Here is a 23,709-nt window from a genome sequence, read left to right as displayed (position 1 = left end):
CTCCACCTAAAAGCCTCCCAGATCCTCCACCTAAAAGCGAGCCTCCCAGATCCTCCACCTAAAAGCGAGCCTCCCAGATCCTCCACCTAAAAGCCTCCCAGATCCTCCACCTAAAAGCGAGCCTCCCAGATCCTCCACCTAAAAGCGAGCCTCCCAGATCCTCCACCTAACAGCGAGCCTCCCAGATCCTCCACCTAACAGCGAACCTCCCAGATCCTCCACCTAACAGCGAGCCTCCCAGATCCTCCACCTAACAACGAGCCTCCCAGATGCTCCACCTAACAGCGAGCCTCCCAGATCCTCCACCTAACAGCGAGCCTCCCAGATCCTCCACCTAACAGCGAGCCTCCCAGATCCTCCACCTAACAGCGAGCCTCCCAGATCCTCCACCTAACAGCGAGCCTCCCAGATCCTCCACCTAACAGCGAACCTCCCAGATCCTCCACCTAAAAGCGAGCCTCCCAGATCCTCCACCTAAAAGCGAGCCTCCCAGATCCTCCACCTAACAGCGAGCCTCCCAGATGCTCCACCTAACAGCGAGCCTCCCAGATCCTCCACCTAACAGCCTCCCAGATCCTCCACCTAACAGCCTCCCAGATCCTCCACCTAACAGCCTCCCAGATCCTCCACCTAACAGCCTCCCAGATCCTCCACCTAAAAGCGAGCCTCCCAGATCCTCCACCTAAAAGCGAGCCTCCCAGATCCTCCACCTAAAAGCGAGCCTCCCAGATCCTCCACCTAAAAGCGAGCCTCCCAGATCCTCCACCTAACAGCGAGCCTCCCAGATCCTCCACCTAACAGCGAGCCTCCCAGATCCTCCACCTAACAGCGAGCCTCCCAGATCCTCCACCTAACAGCGAGCCTCCCAGATCCTCCACCTAACAGCGAGCCTCCCAGATCCTCCACCTAACAGCGAGCCTCCCAGATCCTCCACCTAACAGCGAGCCTCCCAGATCCTCCACCTAACAGCGAGCCTCCCAGATCCTCCACCTAAAAGCGAGCCTCCCAGATCCTCCACCTAAAAGCGAGCCTCCCAGATCCTCCACCTAAAAGCGAGCCTCCCAGATCCTCCACCTAAAAGCGAGCCTCCCAGATCCTCCACCTAAAAGCGAGCCTCCCAGATCCTCCACCTAACAGCGAGCCTCCCAGATCCTCCACCTAACAGCGAGCCTCCCAGATCCTCCACCTAACAGCGAGCCTCCCAGATCCTCCACCTAAAAGCGAGCCTCCCAGATCCTCCACCTAAAAGCGAGCCTCCCAGATCCTCCACCTAAAAGCGAGCCTCCCAGATCCTCCACCTAAGAGCGAGCCTCCCAGATCCTCCACCTAACAGCGAGCCTCCCAGATCCTCCACCTAACAGCGAGCCTCCCAGATCCTCCACCTAACAGCGAGCCTCCCAGATCCTCCACCTAACAGCGAGCCTCCCAGATCCTCCACCTAAAAGCGAGCCTCCCAGATCCTCCACCTAACAGCCTCCCAGATCCTCCACCTAACAGCCTCCCAGATCCTCCACCTAACAGCCTCCCAGATCCTCCACCTAACAGCGAGCCTCCCAGATCCTCCACCTAAAAGCGAGCCTCCCAGATCCTCCACCTAAAAGCGAGCCTCCCAGATCCTCCACCTAACAGCCTCCCAGATCCTCCACCTAACAGCGAGCCTCCCAGATCCTCCAGCTAACAGCGAGCCTCCCAGATCCTCCACCTAAAAGCGAGCCTCCCAGATCCTCCACCCAGGGCCGGCCCTAGACTTTTTGCCGCCTGAGGCAAAATTTAAAAAAATTGCCGCCCCCCTCCCCCCCCCCGGGTGAGGGGGCCACAGAGCTGGAGAGGTAGCGGGCAGGAAGGGGGTATTGGGCCTAGCGGTGGGGAGGGGGGTCGGACATTCAGTGGCATCAGTGGAGCACTCGCTGGAACGCGGAAGAGGTGAGTGATCCCCGCCTGTTGCCTCTTAATCTATACACTGGTACTTTACTATTTACAGCTGGAGGGGAGCACAGATCGGGGGACACAGGCGAGGGAGGGGGGGTCCGACCCCTCTCTCCACCGTTAGGCCCAATACCCCCTTTCTGCCTGCTACTCCTCCAGCTCAGCGGGCGGCCCCCCACCCATGGACAGGCGGTTGCCGCCCCCCCAGATGTGCTGCCTGAGGCAAATGTTTCACCCCGCCTCATGAGCGGGCCGGCCCTGCCTCCACCTAAAAGCCTCCCACATCCTCCACCTAACAGCCTCCCAGATCCTCCACCTAAAAGCGAGCCTCCCAGATCCTCCACCTAACAGCGAGCCTCCCAGATCCTCCACCTAACAGCGAGCCTCCCAGATCCTCCACCTAACAGCGAGCCTCCCAGATCCTCCACCTAACAGCGAGCCTCCCAGATCCTCCACCTAACAGCGAGCCCCCCAGATCCTCCACCTAACAGCGAGCCTCCCAGATCCTCCACCTAAAAGCGAGCCTCCCAGATCCTCCACCTAAAAGCGAGCCTCCCAGATCCTCCACCTAAAAGCGAAAAAGCGAGCCTCGCAGATCCTCCACCTAAAAGCGAACCTCCCAGATCCTCCACCTAACAGCGAGCCTCCCAGATCCTCCACCTAAAAGCGAGCCTCCCAGATCCTCCACCTAACAGCGAGCCTCCCAGATCCTCCACCTAAAAGCGAGCCTCCCAGATCCTCCACCTAACAGCGAGCCTCCCAGATCCTCCACCTAACAGCGAGCCTCCCAGATCCTCCACCTAACAGCGAGCCTCCCAGATCCTCCACCTAACAGCGAGCCTCCCAGATCCTCCACCTAACAGCAAGCCTCCCAGATCCTCCACCTAACAGCGAGCCTCCCAGATCCTCCACCTAACAGCAAGCCTCCCAGATCCTCCACCTAACAGCGAGCCTCCCAGTTCCTCCACCTAAAAGCGAGCCTCCCAGATCCTCCACCTAAAAGCGAACCTCCCAGATCCTTCACCTAACAGCGAGCCTCCCAGATCCTCCACCTAACAGCGAACCTCCCAGATCCTTCACCTAACAGCGAACCTCCCAGATCCTTCACCTAACAGCGAACCTCCCAGATCCTTCACCTAACAGCGAGCCTCCCAGATCCTCCACCTAAAAGCGAGCCTCCCAGATCCTCCACCTAAAAGCGAGCCTCCCAGATCCTCCACCTAAAAGCGAGCCTCCCAGATCCTCCACCTAAAAGCGAGCCTCCCAGATCCTCCACCTAACAGCGAGCCTCCCAGATCCTCCACCTAAAAGCGAACCTCCCAGATCCTCCACCTAAAAGCGAGCCTCCCAGATCCTCCACCTAACAGCGAGCCTCCCAGATCCTCCACCTAACAGCGAGCCTCTTAGATCCTCCACCTAACAGCGAGCCTCCCAGATCCTCCACCTAACAGCGAGCCTCCCAGATCCTCCACCTAACAGCGAGCCTCCCAGATCCTCCACCTAACAGCGAGCCTCCCAGATCCTCCACCTAAAAGCGAGCCTCCCAGATCCTCCACCTAAAAGCCTCCTAGATCCTCCACCTAAAAGCGAGCCTCCCAGATCCTCCACCTAAAAGCGAGCCTCCCAGATCCTCCACCTAAAAGCCTCCCAGATCCTCCACCTAAAAGCGAGCCTCCCAGATCCTCCACCTAAAAGCGAGCCTCCCAGATCCTCCACCTAAAAGCCTCCCAGATCCTCCACCTAAAAGCGAGCCTCCCAGATCCTCCACCTAAAAGCGAGCCTCCCAGATCCTCCACCTAACAGCGAGCCTCCCAGATCCTCCACCTAACAGCGAACCTCCCAGATCCTCCACCTAACAGCGAGCCTCCCAGATCCTCCACCTAACAACGAGCCTCCCAGATGCTCCACCTAACAGCGAGCCTCCCAGATCCTCCACCTAACAGCGAGCCTCCCAGATCCTCCACCTAACAGCGAGCCTCCCAGATCCTCCACCTAACAGCGAGCCTCCCAGATCCTCCACCTAACAGCGAGCCTCCCAGATCCTCCACCTAACAGCGAGCCTCCCAGATCCTCCAGCTAACAGCGAGCCTCCCACATCCTCCACCTAACAGCGAGCCTCCCAGATCCTCCACCTAACAGCGAGCCTCCCAGATCCTCCAGCTAACAGCGAGCCTCCCACATCCTCCACCTAAAAGCGAGCCTCCCACATCCTCCACCTAACAGCCTCCCACATCCTCCACCTAACAGCCTCCCAGATCCTCCACCTAAAAGCGAGCCTCCCAGATCCTCCACCTAACAGCGAGCCTCCCAGATCCTCCACCTAACAGCGAGCCTCCCAGATCCTCCACCTAACAGCGAGCCTCCCAGATCATCCACCTAACAGCGAGCCCCCCAGATCCTCCACCTAACAGCGAGCCTCCCAGATCCTCCACCTAAAAGCGAGCCTCCCAGATCCTCCACCTAAAAGCGAGTCTCCCAGATCCTCCACCTAACAGCGAGCCTCCCAGATCCTCCACCTAAAAGCGAGCCTCCCAGATCCTCCACCTAAAAGCGAAAAAGCGAGCCTCGCAGATCCTCCACCTAAAAGCGAACCTCCCAGATCCTCCACCTAAAAGCGAGCCTCCCAGATCCTCCACCTAACAGCGAGCCCCCCAGATCCTCCACCTAACAGCGAGCCTCCCAGATCCTCCACCTAAAAGCGAGCCTCCCAGATCCTCCACCTAAAAGCGAGCCTCCCAGATCCTCCACCTAAAAGCGAAAAAGCGAGCCTCGCAGATCCTCCACCTAACAGCGAGCCTCCCAGATCCTCCACCTAAAAGCGAGCCTCCCAGATCCTCCACCTAACAGCGAGCCTCCCAGATCCTCCACCTAAAAGCGAGCCTCCCAGATCCTCCACCTAACAGCGAGCCTCCCAGATCCTCCACCTAACAGCGAGCCTCCCAGATCCTCCACCTAAAAGCGAGCCTCCCAGATCCTCCACCTAACAGCGAGCCTCCCAGATCCTCCACCTAACAGCGAGCCTCCCAGATCCTCCACCTAACAGCGAGCCTCCCAGATCCTCCACCTAACAGCGAGCCTCCCAGATCCTCCACCTAACAGCAAGCCTCCCAGATCCTCCACCTAACAGCGAGCCTCCCAGATCCTCCACCTAAAAGCGAGCCTCCCAGATCCTCCACCTAAAAGCGAACCTCCCAGATCCTTCACCTAACAGCGAGCCTCCCAGATCCTCCACCTAACAGCGAGCCTCCCAGATCCTCCACCTAACAGCGAACCTCCCAGATCCTTCACCTAACAGCGAGCCTCCCAGATCCTCCACCTAACAGCGAGCCTCCCAGATCCTCCACCTAACAGCGAGCCTCCCGGATCCTCCACCTAACAGCGAGCCTCCCAGATCCTCCACCTAACAGCGAGCCTCCCAGATCCTCCACCTAAAAGCGAACCTCCCAGATCCTCCACCTAAAAGCGAGCCTCCCAGATCCTCCACCTAACAGCGAGCCTCCCAGATCCTCCACCTAACAGCGAGCCTCCCAGATCCTCCACCTAACAGCGAGCCTCCCAGATCCTCCACCTAACAGCGAGCCTCCCAGATCCTCCACCTAAAAGCGAGCCTCCCAGATCCTCCACCTAAAAGCCTCCTAGATCCTCCACCTAAAAGCGAGCCTCCCAGATCCTCCACCTAAAAGCGAGCCTCCCAGATCCTCCACCTAAAAGCCTCCCAGATCCTCCACCTAAAAGCGAGCCTCCCAGATCCTCCACCTAAAAGCGAGCCTCCCAGATCCTCCACCTAAAAGCCTCCCAGATCCTCCACCTAAAAGCGAGCCTCCCAGATCCTCCACCTAAAAGCGAGCCTCCCAGATCCTCCACCTAACAGCGAGCCTCCCAGATCCTCCACCTAACAGCGAACCTCCCAGATCCTCCACCTAACAGCGAGCCTCCCAGATCCTCCACCTAACAACGAGCCTCCCAGATGCTCCACCTAACAGCGAGCCTCCCAGATCCTCCACCTAACAGCGAGCCTCCCAGATCCTCCACCTAACAGCGAGCCTCCCAGATCCTCCACCTAACAGCGAGCCTCCCAGATCCTCCACCTAACAGCGAGCCTCCCAGATCCTCCACCTAACAGCGAACCTCCCAGATCCTCCACCTAAAAGCGAGCCTCCCAGATCCTCCACCTAAAAGCGAGCCTCCCAGATCCTCCACCTAACAGCGAGCCTCCCAGATGCTCCACCTAACAGCGAGCCTCCCAGATCCTCCACCTAACAGCCTCCCAGATCCTCCACCTAACAGCCTCCCAGATCCTCCACCTAACAGCCTCCCAGATCCTCCACCTAAAAGCGAGCCTCCCAGATCCTCCACCTAAAAGCGAGCCTCCCAGATCCTCCACCTAAAAGCGAGCCTCCCAGATCCTCCACCTAAAAGCGAGCCTCCCAGATCCTCCACCTAACAGCGAGCCTCCCAGATCCTCCACCTAACAGCGAGCCTCCCAGATCCTCCACCTAACAGCGAGCCTCCCAGATCCTCCACCTAACAGCGAGCCTCCCAGATCCTCCACCTAACAGCGAGCCTCCCAGATCCTCCACCTAACAGCGAGCCTCCCAGATCCTCCACCTAACAGCGAGCCTCCCAGATCCTCCACCTAAAAGCGAGCCTCCCAGATCCTCCACCTAAAAGCGAGCCTCCCAGATCCTCCACCTAAAAGCGAGCCTCCCAGATCCTCCACCTAAAAGCGAGCCTCCCAGATCCTCCACCTAAAAGCGAGCCTCCCAGATCCTCCACCTAAAAGCGAGCCTCCCAGATCCTCCACCTAACAGCGAGCCTCCCAGATCCTCCACCTAACAGCGAGCCTCCCAGATCCTCCACCTAAAAGCGAGCCTCCCAGATCCTCCACCTAAAAGCGAGCCTCCCAGATCCTCCACCTAAAAGCGAGCCTCCCAGATCCTCCACCTAAGAGCGAGCCTCCCAGATCCTCCACCTAACAGCGAGCCTCCCAGATCCTCCACCTAACAGCGAGCCTCCCAGATCCTCCACCTAACAGCGAGCCTCCCAGATCCTCCACCTAACAGCGAGCCTCCCAGATCCTCCACCTAAAAGCGAGCCTCCCAGATCCTCCACCTAACAGCCTCCCAGATCCTCCACCTAACAGCCTCCCAGATCCTCCACCTAACAGCCTCCCAGATCCTCCACCTAACAGCGAGCCTCCCAGATCCTCCACCTAAAAGCGAGCCTCCCAGATCCTCCACCTAAAAGCGAGCCTCCCAGATCCTCCACCTAAAAGCGAGCCTCCCAGATCCTCCACCTAACAGCCTCCCAGATCCTCCACCTAACAGCGAGCCTCCCAGATCCTCCAGCTAACAGCGAGCCTCCCAGATCCTCCACCTAAAAGCGAGCCTCCCAGATCCTCCACCTAAAAGCCTCCCACATCCTCCACCTAACAGCCTCCCAGATCCTCCACCTAAAAGCGAGCCTCCCAGATCCTCCACTTAACAGCGAGCCTCCCAGATCCTCCACCTAACAGCGAGCCTCCCAGATCCTCCACCTAACAGCGAGCCTCCCAGATCCTCCACCTAACAGCGAGCCTCCCAGATCCTCCACCTAACAGCGAGCCCCCCAGATCCTCCACCTAACAGCGAGCCTCCCAGATCCTCCACCTAAAAGCGAGCCTCCCAGATCCTCCACCTAAAAGCGAGCCTCCCAGATCCTCCACCTAAAAGCGAAAAAGCGAGCCTCGCAGATCCTCCACCTAAAAGCGAACCTCCCAGATCCTCCACCTAACAGCGAGCCTCCCAGATCCTCCACCTAAAAGCGAGCCTCCCAGATCCTCCACCTAACAGCGAGCCTCCCAGATCCTCCACCTAAAAGCGAGCCTCCCAGATCCTCCACCTAACAGCGAGCCTCCCAGATCCTCCACCTAACAGCGAGCCTCCCAGATCCTCCACCTAACAGCGAGCCTCCCAGATCCTCCACCTAACAGCGAGCCTCCCAGATCCTCCACCTAACAGCGAGCCTCCCAGATCCTCCACCTAACAGCGAGCCTCCCAGATCCTCCACCTAACAGCAAGCCTCCCAGATCCTCCACCTAACAGCGAGCCTCCCAGTTCCTCCACCTAAAAGCGAGCCTCCCAGATCCTCCACCTAAAAGCGAACCTCCCAGATCCTTCACCTAACAGCGAGCCTCCCAGATCCTCCACCTAACAGCGAACCTCCCAGATCCTTCACCTAACAGCGAACCTCCCAGATCCTTCACCTAACAGCGAACCTCCCAGATCCTTCACCTAACAGCGAGCCTCCCAGATCCTCCACCTAAAAGCGAGCCTCCCAGATCCTCCACCTAACAGCGAGCCTCCCAGATCCTCCACCTAACAGCGAGCCTCCCAGATCCTCCACCTAAAAGCGAACCTCCCAGATCCTCCACCTAAAAGCGAGCCTCCCAGATCCTCCACCTAACAGCGAGCCTCCCAGATCCTCCACCTAACAGCGAGCCTCTTAGATCCTCCACCTAACAGCGAGCCTCCCAGATCCTCCACCTAACAGCGAGCCTCCCAGATCCTCCACCTAACAGCGAGCCTCCCAGATCCTCCACCTAAAAGCGAGCCTCCCAGATCCTCCACCTAAAAGCCTCCTAGATCCTCCACCTAAAAGCGAGCCTCCCAGATCCTCCACCTAAAAGCGAGCCTCCCAGATCCTCCACCTAAAAGCCTCCCAGATCCTCCACCTAAAAGCGAGCCTCCCAGATCCTCCACCTAAAAGCGAGCCTCCCAGATCCTCCACCTAAAAGCCTCCCAGATCCTCCACCTAAAAGCGAGCCTCCCAGATCCTCCACCTAAAAGCGAGCCTCCCAGATCCTCCACCTAACAGCGAGCCTCCCAGATCCTCCACCTAACAGCGAACCTCCCAGATCCTCCACCTAACAGCGAGCCTCCCAGATCCTCCACCTAACAACGAGCCTCCCAGATGCTCCACCTAACAGCGAGCCTCCCAGATCCTCCACCTAACAGCGAGCCTCCCAGATCCTCCACCTAACAGCGAGCCTCCCAGATCCTCCACCTAACAGCGAGCCTCCCAGATCCTCCACCTAACAGCGAACCTCCCAGATCCTCCACCTAAAAGCGAGCCTCCCAGATCCTCCACCTAAAAGCGAGCCTCCCAGATCCTCCACCTAACAGCGAGCCTCCCAGATGCTCCACCTAACAGCGAGCCTCCCAGATCCTCCACCTAACAGCCTCCCAGATCCTCCACCTAACAGCCTCCCAGATCCTCCACCTAAAAGCGAGCCTCCCAGATCCTCCACCTAAAAGCGAGCCTCCCAGATCCTCCACCTAAAAGCGAGCCTCCCAGATCCTCCACCTAACAGCGAGCCTCCCAGATCCTCCACCTAACAGCGAGCCTCCCAGATCCTCCACCTAACAGCGAGCCTCCCAGATCCTCCACCTAACAGCGAGCCTCCCAGATCCTCCACCTAAAAGCGAGCCTCCCAGATCCTCCACCTAAAAGCGAGCCTCCCAGATCCTCCACCTAAAAGCGAGCCTCCCAGATCCTCCACCTAAAAGCGAGCCTCCCAGATCCTCCACCTAAAAGCGAGCCTCCCAGATCCTCCACCTAACAGCGAACCTCCCAGATCCTTCACCTAACAGCGAGCCTCCCAGATCCTCCACCTAACAGCGAGCCTCCCAGATCCTCCACCTAACAGCGAGCCTCCCGGATCCTCCACCTAACAGCGAGCCTCCCAGATCCTCCACCTAACAGCGAGCCTCCCAGATCCTCCACCTAAAAGCGAGCCTCCCAGATCCTCCACCTAAAAGCGAGCCTCCCAGATCCTCCACCTAAAAGCGAGCCTCCCAGATCCTCCACCTAACAGCGAACCTCCCAGATCCTTCACCTAACAGCGAGCCTCCCAGATCCTCCACCTAACAGCGAGCCTCCCAGATCCTCCACCTAACAGCGAGCCTCCCGGATCCTCCACCTAACAGCGAGCCTCCCAGATCCTCCACCTAACAGCGAGCCTCCCAGATCCTCCACCTAAAAGCGAACCTCCCAGATCCTCCACCTAAAAGCGAGCCTCCCAGATCCTCCACCTAACAGCGAGCCTCCCAGATCCTCCACCTAACAGCGAGCCTCCCAGATCCTCCACCTAACAGCGAGCCTCCCAGATCCTCCACCTAACAGCGAGCCTCCCAGATCCTCCACCTAAAAGCGAGCCTCCCAGATCCTCCACCTAAAAGCCTCCTAGATCCTCCACCTAAAAGCGAGCCTCCCAGATCCTCCACCTAAAAGCGAGCCTCCCAGATCCTCCACCTAAAAGCCTCCCAGATCCTCCACCTAAAAGCGAGCCTCCCAGATCCTCCACCTAAAAGCGAGCCTCCCAGATCCTCCACCTAAAAGCCTCCCAGATCCTCCACCTAAAAGCGAGCCTCCCAGATCCTCCACCTAAAAGCGAGCCTCCCAGATCCTCCACCTAACAGCGAGCCTCCCAGATCCTCCACCTAACAGCGAACCTCCCAGATCCTCCACCTAACAGCGAGCCTCCCAGATCCTCCACCTAACAACGAGCCTCCCAGATGCTCCACCTAACAGCGAGCCTCCCAGATCCTCCACCTAACAGCGAGCCTCCCAGATCCTCCACCTAACAGCGAGCCTCCCAGATCCTCCACCTAACAGCGAGCCTCCCAGATCCTCCACCTAACAGCGAGCCTCCCAGATCCTCCACCTAACAGCGAACCTCCCAGATCCTCCACCTAAAAGCGAGCCTCCCAGATCCTCCACCTAAAAGCGAGCCTCCCAGATCCTCCACCTAACAGCGAGCCTCCCAGATGCTCCACCTAACAGCGAGCCTCCCAGATCCTCCACCTAACAGCCTCCCAGATCCTCCACCTAACAGCCTCCCAGATCCTCCACCTAACAGCCTCCCAGATCCTCCACCTAAAAGCGAGCCTCCCAGATCCTCCACCTAAAAGCGAGCCTCCCAGATCCTCCACCTAAAAGCGAGCCTCCCAGATCCTCCACCTAAAAGCGAGCCTCCCAGATCCTCCACCTAACAGCGAGCCTCCCAGATCCTCCACCTAACAGCGAGCCTCCCAGATCCTCCACCTAACAGCGAGCCTCCCAGATCCTCCACCTAACAGCGAGCCTCCCAGATCCTCCACCTAACAGCGAGCCTCCCAGATCCTCCACCTAACAGCGAGCCTCCCAGATCCTCCACCTAACAGCGAGCCTCCCAGATCCTCCACCTAAAAGCGAGCCTCCCAGATCCTCCACCTAAAAGCGAGCCTCCCAGATCCTCCACCTAAAAGCGAGCCTCCCAGATCCTCCACCTAAAAGCGAGCCTCCCAGATCCTCCACCTAAAAGCGAGCCTCCCAGATCCTCCACCTAAAAGCGAGCCTCCCAGATCCTCCACCTAACAGCGAGCCTCCCAGATCCTCCACCTAACAGCGAGCCTCCCAGATCCTCCACCTAAAAGCGAGCCTCCCAGATCCTCCACCTAAAAGCGAGCCTCCCAGATCCTCCACCTAAAAGCGAGCCTCCCAGATCCTCCACCTAAGAGCGAGCCTCCCAGATCCTCCACCTAACAGCGAGCCTCCCAGATCCTCCACCTAACAGCGAGCCTCCCAGATCCTCCACCTAACAGCGAGCCTCCCAGATCCTCCACCTAACAGCGAGCCTCCCAGATCCTCCACCTAAAAGCGAGCCTCCCAGATCCTCCACCTAACAGCCTCCCAGATCCTCCACCTAACAGCCTCCCAGATCCTCCACCTAACAGCCTCCCAGATCCTCCACCTAACAGCGAGCCTCCCAGATCCTCCACCTAAAAGCGAGCCTCCCAGATCCTCCACCTAAAAGCGAGCCTCCCAGATCCTCCACCTAAAAGCGAGCCTCCCAGATCCTCCACCTAACAGCCTCCCAGATCCTCCACCTAACAGCGAGCCTCCCAGATCCTCCAGCTAACAGCGAGCCTCCCAGATCCTCCACCTAAAAGCGAGCCTCCCAGATCCTCCACCTAAAAGCCTCCCACATCCTCCACCTAACAGCCTCCCAGATCCTCCACCTAAAAGCGAGCCTCCCAGATCCTCCACTTAACAGCGAGCCTCCCAGATCCTCCACCTAACAGCGAGCCTCCCAGATCCTCCACCTAACAGCGAGCCTCCCAGATCCTCCACCTAACAGCGAGCCTCCCAGATCCTCCACCTAACAGCGAGCCCCCCAGATCCTCCACCTAACAGCGAGCCTCCCAGATCCTCCACCTAAAAGCGAGCCTCCCAGATCCTCCACCTAAAAGCGAGCCTCCCAGATCCTCCACCTAAAAGCGAAAAAGCGAGCCTCGCAGATCCTCCACCTAAAAGCGAACCTCCCAGATCCTCCACCTAACAGCGAGCCTCCCAGATCCTCCACCTAAAAGCGAGCCTCCCAGATCCTCCACCTAACAGCGAGCCTCCCAGATCCTCCACCTAAAAGCGAGCCTCCCAGATCCTCCACCTAACAGCGAGCCTCCCAGATCCTCCACCTAACAGCGAGCCTCCCAGATCCTCCACCTAACAGCGAGCCTCCCAGATCCTCCACCTAACAGCGAGCCTCCCAGATCCTCCACCTAACAGCGAGCCTCCCAGATCCTCCACCTAACAGCGAGCCTCCCAGATCCTCCACCTAACAGCGAGCCTCCCAGATCCTCCACCTAACAGCGAGCCTCCCAGTTCCTCCACCTAAAAGCGAGCCTCCCAGATCCTCCACCTAAAAGCGAACCTCCCAGATCCTTCACCTAACAGCGAGCCTCCCAGATCCTCCACCTAACAGCGAACCTCCCAGATCCTTCACCTAACAGCGAACCTCCCAGATCCTTCACCTAACAGCGAACCTCCCAGATCCTTCACCTAACAGCGAGCCTCCCAGATCCTCCACCTAAAAGCGAGCCTCCCAGATCCTCCACCTAACAGCGAGCCTCCCAGATCCTCCACCTAACAGCGAGCCTCCCAGATCCTCCACCTAAAAGCGAACCTCCCAGATCCTCCACCTAAAAGCGAGCCTCCCAGATCCTCCACCTAACAGCGAGCCTCCCAGATCCTCCACCTAACAGCGAGCCTCTTAGATCCTCCACCTAACAGCGAGCCTCCCAGATCCTCCACCTAACAGCGAGCCTCCCAGATCCTCCACCTAACAGCGAGCCTCCCAGATCCTCCACCTAAAAGCGAGCCTCCCAGATCCTCCACCTAAAAGCCTCCTAGATCCTCCACCTAAAAGCGAGCCTCCCAGATCCTCCACCTAAAAGCGAGCCTCCCAGATCCTCCACCTAAAAGCCTCCCAGATCCTCCACCTAAAAGCGAGCCTCCCAGATCCTCCACCTAAAAGCGAGCCTCCCAGATCCTCCACCTAAAAGCCTCCCAGATCCTCCACCTAAAAGCGAGCCTCCCAGATCCTCCACCTAAAAGCGAGCCTCCCAGATCCTCCACCTAACAGCGAGCCTCCCAGATCCTCCACCTAACAGCGAACCTCCCAGATCCTCCACCTAACAGCGAGCCTCCCAGATCCTCCACCTAACAACGAGCCTCCCAGATGCTCCACCTAACAGCGAGCCTCCCAGATCCTCCACCTAACAGCGAGCCTCCCAGATCCTCCACCTAACAGCGAGCCTCCCAGATCCTCCACCTAACAGCGAGCCTCCCAGATCCTCCACCTAACAGCGAACCTCCCAGATCCTCCACCTAAAAGCGAGCCTCCCAGATCCTCCACCTAAAAGCGAGCCTCCCAGATCCTCCACCTAACAGCGAGCCTCCCAGATGCTCCACCTAACAGCGAGCCTCCCAGATCCTCCACCTAACAGCCTCCCAGATCCTCCACCTAACAGCCTCCCAGATCCTCCACCTAAAAGCGAGCCTCCCAGATCCTCCACCTAAAAGCGAGCCTCCCAGATCCTCCACCTAAAAGCGAGCCTCCCAGATCCTCCACCTAACAGCGAGCCTCCCAGATCCTCCACCTAACAGCGAGCCTCCCAGATCCTCCACCTAACAGCGAGCCTCCCAGATCCTCCACCTAACAGCGAGCCTCCCAGATCCTCCACCTAAAAGCGAGCCTCCCAGATCCTCCACCTAAAAGCGAGCCTCCCAGATCCTCCACCTAAAAGCGAGCCTCCCAGATCCTCCACCTAAAAGCGAGCCTCCCAGATCCTCCACCTAAAAGCGAGCCTCCCAGATCCTCCACCTAAAAGCGAGCCTCCCAGATCCTCCACCTAAAAGCGAGCCTCCCAGATCCTCCACCTAAAAGCGAGCCTCCCAGATCCTCCACCTAAAAGCGAGCCTCCCAGATCCTCCACCTAACAGCGAGCCTCCCAGATCCTCCACCTAACAGCCTCCCAGATCCTCCACCTAAAAGCGAGCCTCCCAGATCCTCCACCTAAAAGCGAGCCTCCCAGATCCTCCACCTAAAAGCGAGCCTCCCAGATCCTCCACCTAAGAGCGAGCCTCCCAGATCCTCCACCTAAAAGCGAGCCTCCCAGATCCTCCACCTAAGAGCGAGCCTCCCAGATCCTCCACCTAACAGCGAGCCTCCCAGATCCTCCACCTAAAAGCGAGCCTCCCAGATCCTCCACCTAAGAGCGAGCCTCCCAGATCCTCCACCTAACAGCGAGCCTCTCAGATCCTCCACCTAAAAGCGAGCCTCCCAGATCCTCCACCTAACAGCGAGCCTCCCAGATCCTCCACCTAAGAGCGAGCTTTACAGTTTACCCCCCTCTGAAAAGATGGAAGGTGCCCAGCTGCCATGCTAAGCTGACTTGGAGTTGGTTGTCCCATAGAGGACATCTGGATCTAACTCTACCAAGCCGACTTGCACAGCTGCCAGTCTCGTATAATGCAAATATCCATACAGCTATCCGCTGCATTAATACCCCATTGTGTAATTCTAGCAGCCGCGGCATTGCTAGGCAACCAAGCGACGACATCCCAACAGTCTGACGTGATGCGTACAATGAACAAGCTGACATCATTGCATTCCAGCGGTTCTGGAGGTGTGGCTAGCTTACAGGGACAACAATGGGTGATTTGCATATTCAGCAGTGATGCATTGTGGTAGACATCATATGCTCACTACTAACCAAATTATCACAAATACATTCTGTCTTAAAAAGGCAAACTTTTGTTTTCCATTCACAAGTTAAAAAAGTATCAGAGGATCTGAAACAAACGATTTCTACTACTGAACATGAGACTTTTGTTATTCTGCACGGTGTATATTTTTGTCCCTAAAGCTTAAAATGTGTGGCTGAAGCGGACTAAGGTGGGGTTCCTTTTCGGGCATTTAGTGCTGAACGGTGTGCGGATCATTACCACCTTTACAGCCTTCCGCTGGAGTATTGCTGGGGAATCGATTTGGCACCCTTGCCTCGAATCATTATAGTATCCCAAGGCTCCTCCCACTTTCCCCTCCCCCCTTGGGTGAGCATTGTAGTGTGTCGGGTAAGTAAACCGCCTCCCTCATACCTCCTCCTCGCTGTTCTGCTCATGCGCTCCCTGCAGTATGATCATGTGACGGAGAGGAGTGGAGACGTGCAGGAGGATTGGGACAATGGTGACGTTTGCAGGAACAGCTGATGAGATGAGCACAACATGCCTGCTGGGGGAAACTAGGAGGAGGGCACTATTGTGGGTGGTACCATAACACAAGGGACTTTAAGGGGAAGGAGGGGCATTCTATAACTCCGCCTTTAAAGGAAACCAGAGATGAAGCACCCTTATGTATTTTACCATATATATCAGTGAGAACATTAGAGAAACCCTCTACCCTGCTCTCTGTTTCATCCTTCACTGCTCAGCCTGCTTGTTATCAGCCCTGACAAAATCCCCCACTAAGCATTCAGTCTGGCTTTGCTCAGGAATCATTATAGCGGAGTCTGTCTTCTCTGATGTCTTTTCAAACCCAAGCCTGCCCCCTTCTGGCTCTGCTTTCCTGTTCTGTATACTTGCAGCATCACAGAGAGCAGTGAGGAGATGGGAGGAGCTGCTAATGTAAAGTGTATATTGAAAAACTTTTTTTTAATCTATATTTGCTAGTCATAAGAGGGTTTTTAGAAATGGTGATTTCATTTTGCACAAAGCCCACTAAATAATATGCTTTTCTGATAAACTGTTTTGCATGTAGTTTTAGTAAAAAAAAAAAAAGAAAAAAAAACGGCACACCAGAGCAGCGAAAAATACCACGTACAGTATTTACTAAAATCATCTCTGGTTTTCTTTAAATTGCTCAGAGTCCTACCAAAAGCACAGGGCTCCCATTGGATGGCAAAAGACCAATGGGAATCCTCCCTAGCAACAGGAAGGATTCTCACAGATCCACCTGAACCAATGAGAATCCTTCCTGTTGCTAGGGAGGATTCCCATTAGTCTTTTGTCATCCAATGGGAGCCCTGTGCTTTTAGTAGGAGCTATGTTCTGCACTTGTCCCTGACCCCAGCAGCGGTGAAGGACCTGGATGGCAGCAGAAGACAGGTGAGTATATCCAGACCTGAGGGGGGAAACAGCCTAGTGAGAACGGGGACTGTCTGTTCCCATAGACCTGCACTCATCTCACCAGCAGCTGCAGCGTAGGCGGGATCCGGGAATATTGAGCCAGTCGGGAATGTATGCTCTGCTTCCCTCCTGCTCTGCTGTAAAGAGGAACTGTAACCAGGAATTGCACTTCATCCCAATCAGTAGCTGATACCCCCTTTCCCATGAGAAATCTATTCCTTTTCTCAAATGATCATCAGGGGGCGCTGTATGGCTGATATTGTGGTGAGACCCCTCCCCAAGTGTGATGTCAGGGCCATGGTTGCGTCAGTAAATTAACTGCCCCCGGTGGTCACATACCTTGACTGTCAGAGAACACCACTGCCCCCGGTGGCCACATATCTTGCCTGTCAGAGAACACCACTGCCCCCGGTGGCCACATATCTTGCCTGTCAGAGAACACCACTGCCCCCGGTGGTCACATACCTTGACTATCACAGAACACCACTGCCCCCGGTGGTCACATACCTTGACTGTCAGAGAACACCACTGCCCCCGGTGGTCACATACCTTGACTATCAGAACACCACTGCCCTTGGTGGTCACATACCTTGACTATCACAGAACACCACTGCCCTTGGTGGTCACATACCTTGACTGTCAGAGAACACCACTGCCCCCGGTGGTCACATACCTTGACTATCAGAACACCACTGCCCTTGGTGGTCACATACCTTGACTATCACAGAACACCACTGCCCCCGGTGGTCACATACCTTGACTGTCAGAGAACACCACTGCCCCCGGTGGCCACATACCTTGACTATCAGAGAACACCACTGCCCCCGGTGGTCACGTACCTTGACAATCAGAGAACACCACTGCCCCCGGTGGTCACATACCTTGACTATCAGAGAACACCACTGCCCCCAGTGGTCACGTACCTTGCAGTGCAGCTTCCAGCAGGGTGCTCATGGGGATGTCGGCGGTTTCATTGATGTTCCCTGGATGCGGCTCGGCGAAGCCGTACATGTGCAGAAGCTGCCAGTTTCCCATCTGCCCGTACGTATTAAAGAGCTCATGCCCGGCTGGCACAGGCTGTGTGGTGACCATCCGCAGACACTCCTGGGGGTGACAACACAGATACGCCCCGATTTACTAAGACTCTCTCAAGCTGATGATTACTGGGATTCTGCAAACCTCACTTGTAGGGATGGTGAATGAGACGCAAATATTTTCGAGTTGATGCAGGATTATACAAATGTATTCAAATTGGATCAACTTAATTTTACCTCAGCAGGTGATTGTTTCATTTTCAAGCTGCATAAATTTGCATAATGATGCATCAACTTGAAATATTTGCATCTCATTGACCATCCCTACTCGCAGCCCAGCCCACATTGTCTGGCGTGAGATCTCAGGGCGTGGCATCCTCAGCAGGCTGATCTCAAGCAGCCTAATGCAGAATAGAGGAGTGCAAGGAGCAGTTTCATATTTACCTGTCCAGTCGTTGGATTGGCTCTCCTCCTTCCCCCACCCATGGCGCTTCAAAGCCCACATCCTGTTCTGGTCCCAATCCCATCATATGACGGGATCGGGAACAAGAGGATGGTGTCGGCATTGTAGACTTCCACCACCACTCTTCAGGGCCAGCCCGCCCATGAGGCGGGGTGAAACTTTTGCCTCAGGCGGCACTTCTGGGGGGCGGCACCCGCCCGTCCGTGGGTGTGAGGGGCCGCCGGAGCTGGATGGGATAGCGGGCAGGAAGGGGGTATTGGGCCTAGCGGCGGGGAGTGGGGTCGGACCCCCCCCTCCCTCGCCTGGGTCCCCCGTCCTCCGCTCCCCTCCAGCTTTAAAAAGTTGTGTGGCTGGCTGGCTTGCTGCAGCTGTAAGAGGCAACAGGCGGGGATCACTCACCTCTTCCTCGTTCCAACGTGCGCTCCACTGACGTCACTTCCTGCGGCGTAGCAGGAAGTGACGTCAGTGGAGCGCAGGCTAGGCTGGAACGAGGAAGAGGTGAGTGATCCCCGCCCGTTGCTTAAAGCTTGCCTCAGGCGGCAAAAAGTCTAGGGCCGGGCCTGCCCCTCTTCCACCTCCGGGAGGTGCTGCAAACATCCTCTGGCTCCTTATCACATGGCATATCATGTAATCGGGAACCAGGAGGAGAAGTCCGCATTACAGCGGTCGCTCAGTGGAGGGAGAGGAGAGCCAATCCTGCGTCCGGAACAGGTAAACATTGTGTTTGTGTGTGTGCGTGCGCGTGTACGTGTGTGTGTGTGTGTGTGTGTAGGCATGCTGGAAGGTTAGTGGCGTACCACTTGTGGGGCAGCAGGCATGGGTACATACCTAAACGTAAGAGAACACCTGTAGCTGAAACCAGATGTCCGTGCACCAAGTATCCCCTGGTCCTTCCAGCAATGGTAAAAAAAAAAAAAAAGCCATCTCAACAAAAATTTTAAAAAAAGGAGTTCTACTATGTTGCAGTCTAACAAAACAGAAAACTACGTGGCCGGTTCCCAGAGGGCAAGCGGGTGGGCAGCAGCCAGAGGAGAGGGGGAAACCAACGGGATGACTTATCTATTGTGTTGTCCTCAGCCCTGTAAGGAGGCGTTGGAGTAATTTTGGGTACCTGGAGTCAGGCCTGGTGCACACCAAGAGCGCTTTTAAAAACACCATTGCTTTGAAAAGCGCTTGGCTAACGTACAGTGGAGGAAATAATTATTTGGCCCCTTACTGATTTTGTAAGTTTGTCCAATGACAAAGAAATGAAAAGTCTGAGAACAGTATCATTTCAATGGTAGGTTTATTTTAACAGTGGCAGATAGCACATCAAAAGGAAAATCGAAAAAATAAACTTAGATAAAAGATAGCAACTGATTTGCATTCCATTGAGTGAAATAAGTTTTTGAACCCTCTAACAATAAAAGACTTAATACTTAGTGGAAAAACCCTTGTTTGCAAGCACAGAGGTCAAACGTTTCTTGTAATTGATGACCAAGTTTGCACACATTTTAGGAGGAATGTTGGTCCACTCCTCTTTGCAGATCATCTCTAAATCCCTAAGGTTTCGAGGCCGTCTCTGTGCAACTCTGAGCTTGAGCTCCCTCCATAGGTTTTCTATTAGATTAAGGTCCGGAGACTGACTAGGCCACTCCATGACCTTAATGTGCTTCTTCTTGAGCCACTCCTTTGTTGCCTTTGCTGTATGTTTTGGGTCATTGTCGTGCTGGAACACCCATCCACGACCCATTTTCAGTTTCCTGGCAGAGGGAGGGAGGTTGTCGTTCAGGATTTCACGATACATGGCTCCGTCCATTTTCCCGTTAATGCGATTAAGTTGTCCTGTGCCCTTAGCAGAAAAACACCCCCAAAGCAAAATGTTTCCACCCCCATGCTTGACGGTGGGGACGGTGTTTTGGGGGTCATAGGCAGCATTTTTCTTCCTCCAAACACAGCGAGTTGAGTTAATGCCAAAGAGCTCTATTTTGGTCTCATCAGACCACAGCACCTTCTCCCAGTCACTCACAGAATCATTCAGGTGTTTATTGGCAAACTTCAGACGGGCCTGCACATGTGCCTTCTTGAGCAGGGGGACCTTGCGAGCCCTGCAGGATTTTAATCCATTGCGGTGTAATGTGTTTCCAATGGTTTTCTTGGTGACTGTGGTCCCTGCTAATTTGAGGTCATTCACTAACTCCTCCCATGTAGTTCTAGGATGCTTTTTCACCTTTCTCAGAACCATTGACACCCCACGAGGTGAGATCTTGCGTGGAGCCCCAGAGCGAGGTCGATTGATGGTCATTTTGTGCTCCTTCCATTTTCGAACAATCGCACCAACAGTTGTCACCTTCTCTCCCAGCTTCTTGCTAATGGTTTTGTAGCCCATTCCAGCCTTGTGCTGGTCTGCAATTTTGTCTCTGACATCCTTGGACAGCTCTTTGGTCTTTCCCATGTTGGAGAGTTTGGAGTCTGCTTGATTGATTGATTCTGTGGACAGGTGTCTTTTATATAGGTGACTAGTTAAAGCGGATCCGAGATGAAAAACTAAATATAACAAGTGACTTGTCTATATATCTTATCTAAAGTTTAGATAGTTTACACAGCAAATCTATCTTCAAACAGCTTCAACAGTATATTAATATTTTTTCCTGTGATACAATGGGAGCAGACATGTTTTCTGCTTGTCACTATTACACAATTACACACACAGGCAAGCTTATCTGTATCTAGGCATGCTAATCTGCATATTCTGTGAAAACTCCACTCTTATCTCCTCCATTACACAGGCAACTGATCTGTATCTGCACTGCAGCTCTCAGATTGTGAAAACTCTGCCTCTGAAATCTATAGCTAGTAACACCTTTTTCACCTGCCCAGACTGAAATCCCAGAATCCCTTGCAAGCGCCAAGGCACTCTGGAGAAGCTGTGGGTGTGGTTTGTTTAGTTTATAGGATATTAGGGTATTAAAACAAAACAAAACAAGTATTTGGCTTGAGAAATGCCCTATAAACTATATGTGAGGAACACAATTATGCAAGGAGTAAAAGTTCATCTCGGATCCACTTTAAGACAGGTGTCCTTAATGAGGGTGACTAATTGAGTAGAAGTGTCTAACCACTCTGTGGGAGCCAGAACTCTTAATGGTTGGTAGGGATTCAAAAACGTATTTCACTCAATGAAATGCAAATCAGTTGCTATCTTTAATTTAAGGTTATTTTTTCGATTTTCCTTTTGATGTGCTATCTGCCACTGTTAAAATAAACCTACCATTGAAATGATACTGTTCTGAGACTTCATTTCTTTGTCATTGGACAAACTTACAAAATCAGTGAGGGGTCAAATAATTATTTCCTCCACTGTATATGAATGGGATGGAGCGCACCAGAGCGATGTGATTTTCTTCAAAACGCAAACGCGGGTCCTGCAGCATTTCTGCTGATTTCTGAGGTGATTCAGCCTCAATGTTAAGTATAGGAAAGTGGAAAATCGCTCTGAAAAGCGCTAGATCAGAGCGATTCTCCAGGCGTTTTTGTTACAGAAGCTGTTCAGTTCCAGCTCTACTGTAACAAAAAATAAAAAACACCACCAAAACGCTCCAAAAATCGCTAGGCAAGATTAGAAAAGCACATGCCTAGAATCACTCTGAAAAAAAAAAAACACTTCAAAAAGTGCTGAGCGTTTGCGATTACACTAGCGGTTTTTGGTGTGCACCGGCCCTCAGAGTCGGTGGTTTCATAAAATGAGAGTCAGATGATTTTGTACCGACTCCACTGCCCTGGTTGTCCCATGTAAAAATATAATAAACCGTTTACAAAAATGGGGGAGGTGAGCTCACATTAGTGAGATACAGTATATATTGCTGCACACTGGTATGTAACCCCGAGAATAAAACCTCTACTCTGTGTCAGTAGTGTTGATGAAATGCTCAGCGAGTGAATGTAGCAGCAGAAGCCAGTGACCTCATCACGCTGCACCCTCACTAGCGAGTGAATGTAGCAGCAGAAGCCAGTGACCTCATCACGCTGCACCCACACTAGCGAGTGAATGTAGCAGCAGAAGCCAGTAACCTCATCATGCTGCACCCTCACTAGCGAGTGAATGTAGCAGCAGAAGTCAGTAACCTCATCATGCTGCACCCTCACTAGCGAGTGAATGTAGCAGCAGAAGCCAGTGACCTCATCATGCTGCACCCACACTAGCGAGTGAATGTAGCAGCAGAAGCCAGTGACCTCATCACGCTGCACCCTCACTAGTGAGTGAATGTAGCAGCAGAAGCCGGTGACCTCATCATGCTGCACCCACACTAGCGAGTGAATGTAGCAGCAGAAGCCAGTGACCTCATCACGCTGCACCCACACTAGCGAGTGAATGTAGCAGCGGAAGCCAGTGACCTCATAACGCTGCACCCACACTAGCGAGTGAATGTAGCAGCAGAAGCCAGTGACCTCATCACGCTGCACCCACACTAGCGAGTGAATGTAGCAGCAGAAGCCAGTGACCTCATCACGCTGCACCCACACTAGCGAGTGAATGTAGCAGCAGAAGCCGGTGACCTCATCATGCTGCACCCTCACTAGCGAGTGAATGTAGCAGCGGAAGCCAGTGACCTCATAACGCTGCACCCACACTAGCGAGTGAATGTAGCAGCAGAAGCCGGTGACCTCATCACGCTGCACCCACACTAACGAGTGAATGTAGCAGCAGAAGCCAGTGACCTCATCACGCTGCACCCACACTAGCGAGTGAATGTAGCAGCAGAAGCCGGTGACCTCATCATGCTGCACCCTCACTAGCGAGTGAATGTAGCAGCGGAAGCCAGTGACCTCATAACGCTGCACCCACATTAGCGAGTGAATGTAGCAGCAGAAGCCGGTGACCTCATCATGCTGCACCCACGCTAGCGAGTGAATGTAGCAGCAGAAGCCAGTGACCTCATCACGCTGCACCCACACTAGCGAGTGAATGTAGCAGCGGAAGCCGGTGACCTCATCATGCTGCACCCACACTAGCGAGTGAATGTAGCAGCGGAAGCCAGTGACCTCATCATGCTGCACCCTCACTAGCGAGTGAATGTAGCAGCGGAAGCCAGTGACCTCATCATGCTGCACCCACACTAGCGAGTGAATGTAGCAGCGGAAGCCAGTGACCTCATCATGCTGCACCCACGCTAGCGAGTGAATGTAGCAGCAGAAGCCAGTGACCTCATCACGCTGCACCCACACTAGCGAGTGAATGTAGCAGCAGAAGCCAGTCACCTCATCACGCTGCACCCACACTAGCGAGTGAATGTAGCAGCGGAAGCCAGTGACCTCATCATGCTGCACCCACACTAGCGAGTGAATGTAGCAGCGGAAGCCAGTGACCTCATCATGCTGCACCCACGCTAGCGAGTGAATGTAGCAGCAGAAGCCAGTGACCTCATCACGCTGCACCCACACTAGCGAGTGAATGTAGCAGCAGAAGCCAGTGACCTCATCACGCTGCACCCACACTAGCGAGTGAATGTAGCAGCAGAAGCCAGTGACCTCATCACGCTGCACCCACACTAGCGAGTGAATGTAGCAGCAGAAGCCAGTGACCTCATCACGCTGCACCCACACTAGCGAGTGAATGTAGCAGCGGAAGCCAGTGACCTCATCACGCTGCACCCACACTAGCGAGTGAATGTAGCAGCAGAAGCCAGTGACCTCATCACGCTGCACCCACACTAGCGAGTGAATGAATCAGCGGAAGCCAGTGACCTCATCACGCTGCACCCACACTAGCGAGTGAATGTAGCAGCGGAAGCCAGTGACCTCATCACGCTGTACCCACAC

At 54.9% G+C, this 23,709-nt stretch overlaps 1 protein-coding gene across 1 annotated transcript in view; it reads right to left on the bottom strand.

The window, feature by feature from the left end:
* The window catches only part of SETD6 (SET domain containing 6, protein lysine methyltransferase), a 73,905-nt gene that overhangs the window by 11,929 nt on the left and 38,267 nt on the right, over positions 1-23,709 (bottom strand). The window contains exon 7 of the mRNA XM_068261222.1: positions 17,337-17,517. Within this exon, the coding sequence (XP_068117323.1) occupies positions 17,337-17,517 (181 nt within the window). The remainder of the gene's footprint in view (positions 1-17,336; positions 17,518-23,709) is intronic.

Source organism: Hyperolius riggenbachi, chromosome 11 (assembly GCF_040937935.1).
Source record: "Hyperolius riggenbachi isolate aHypRig1 chromosome 11, aHypRig1.pri, whole genome shotgun sequence".
Lineage (NCBI taxonomy): Eukaryota > Metazoa > Chordata > Amphibia > Anura > Hyperoliidae > Hyperolius > Hyperolius riggenbachi.
This window is presented reverse-complemented; position numbering and strand designations above follow the sequence as displayed.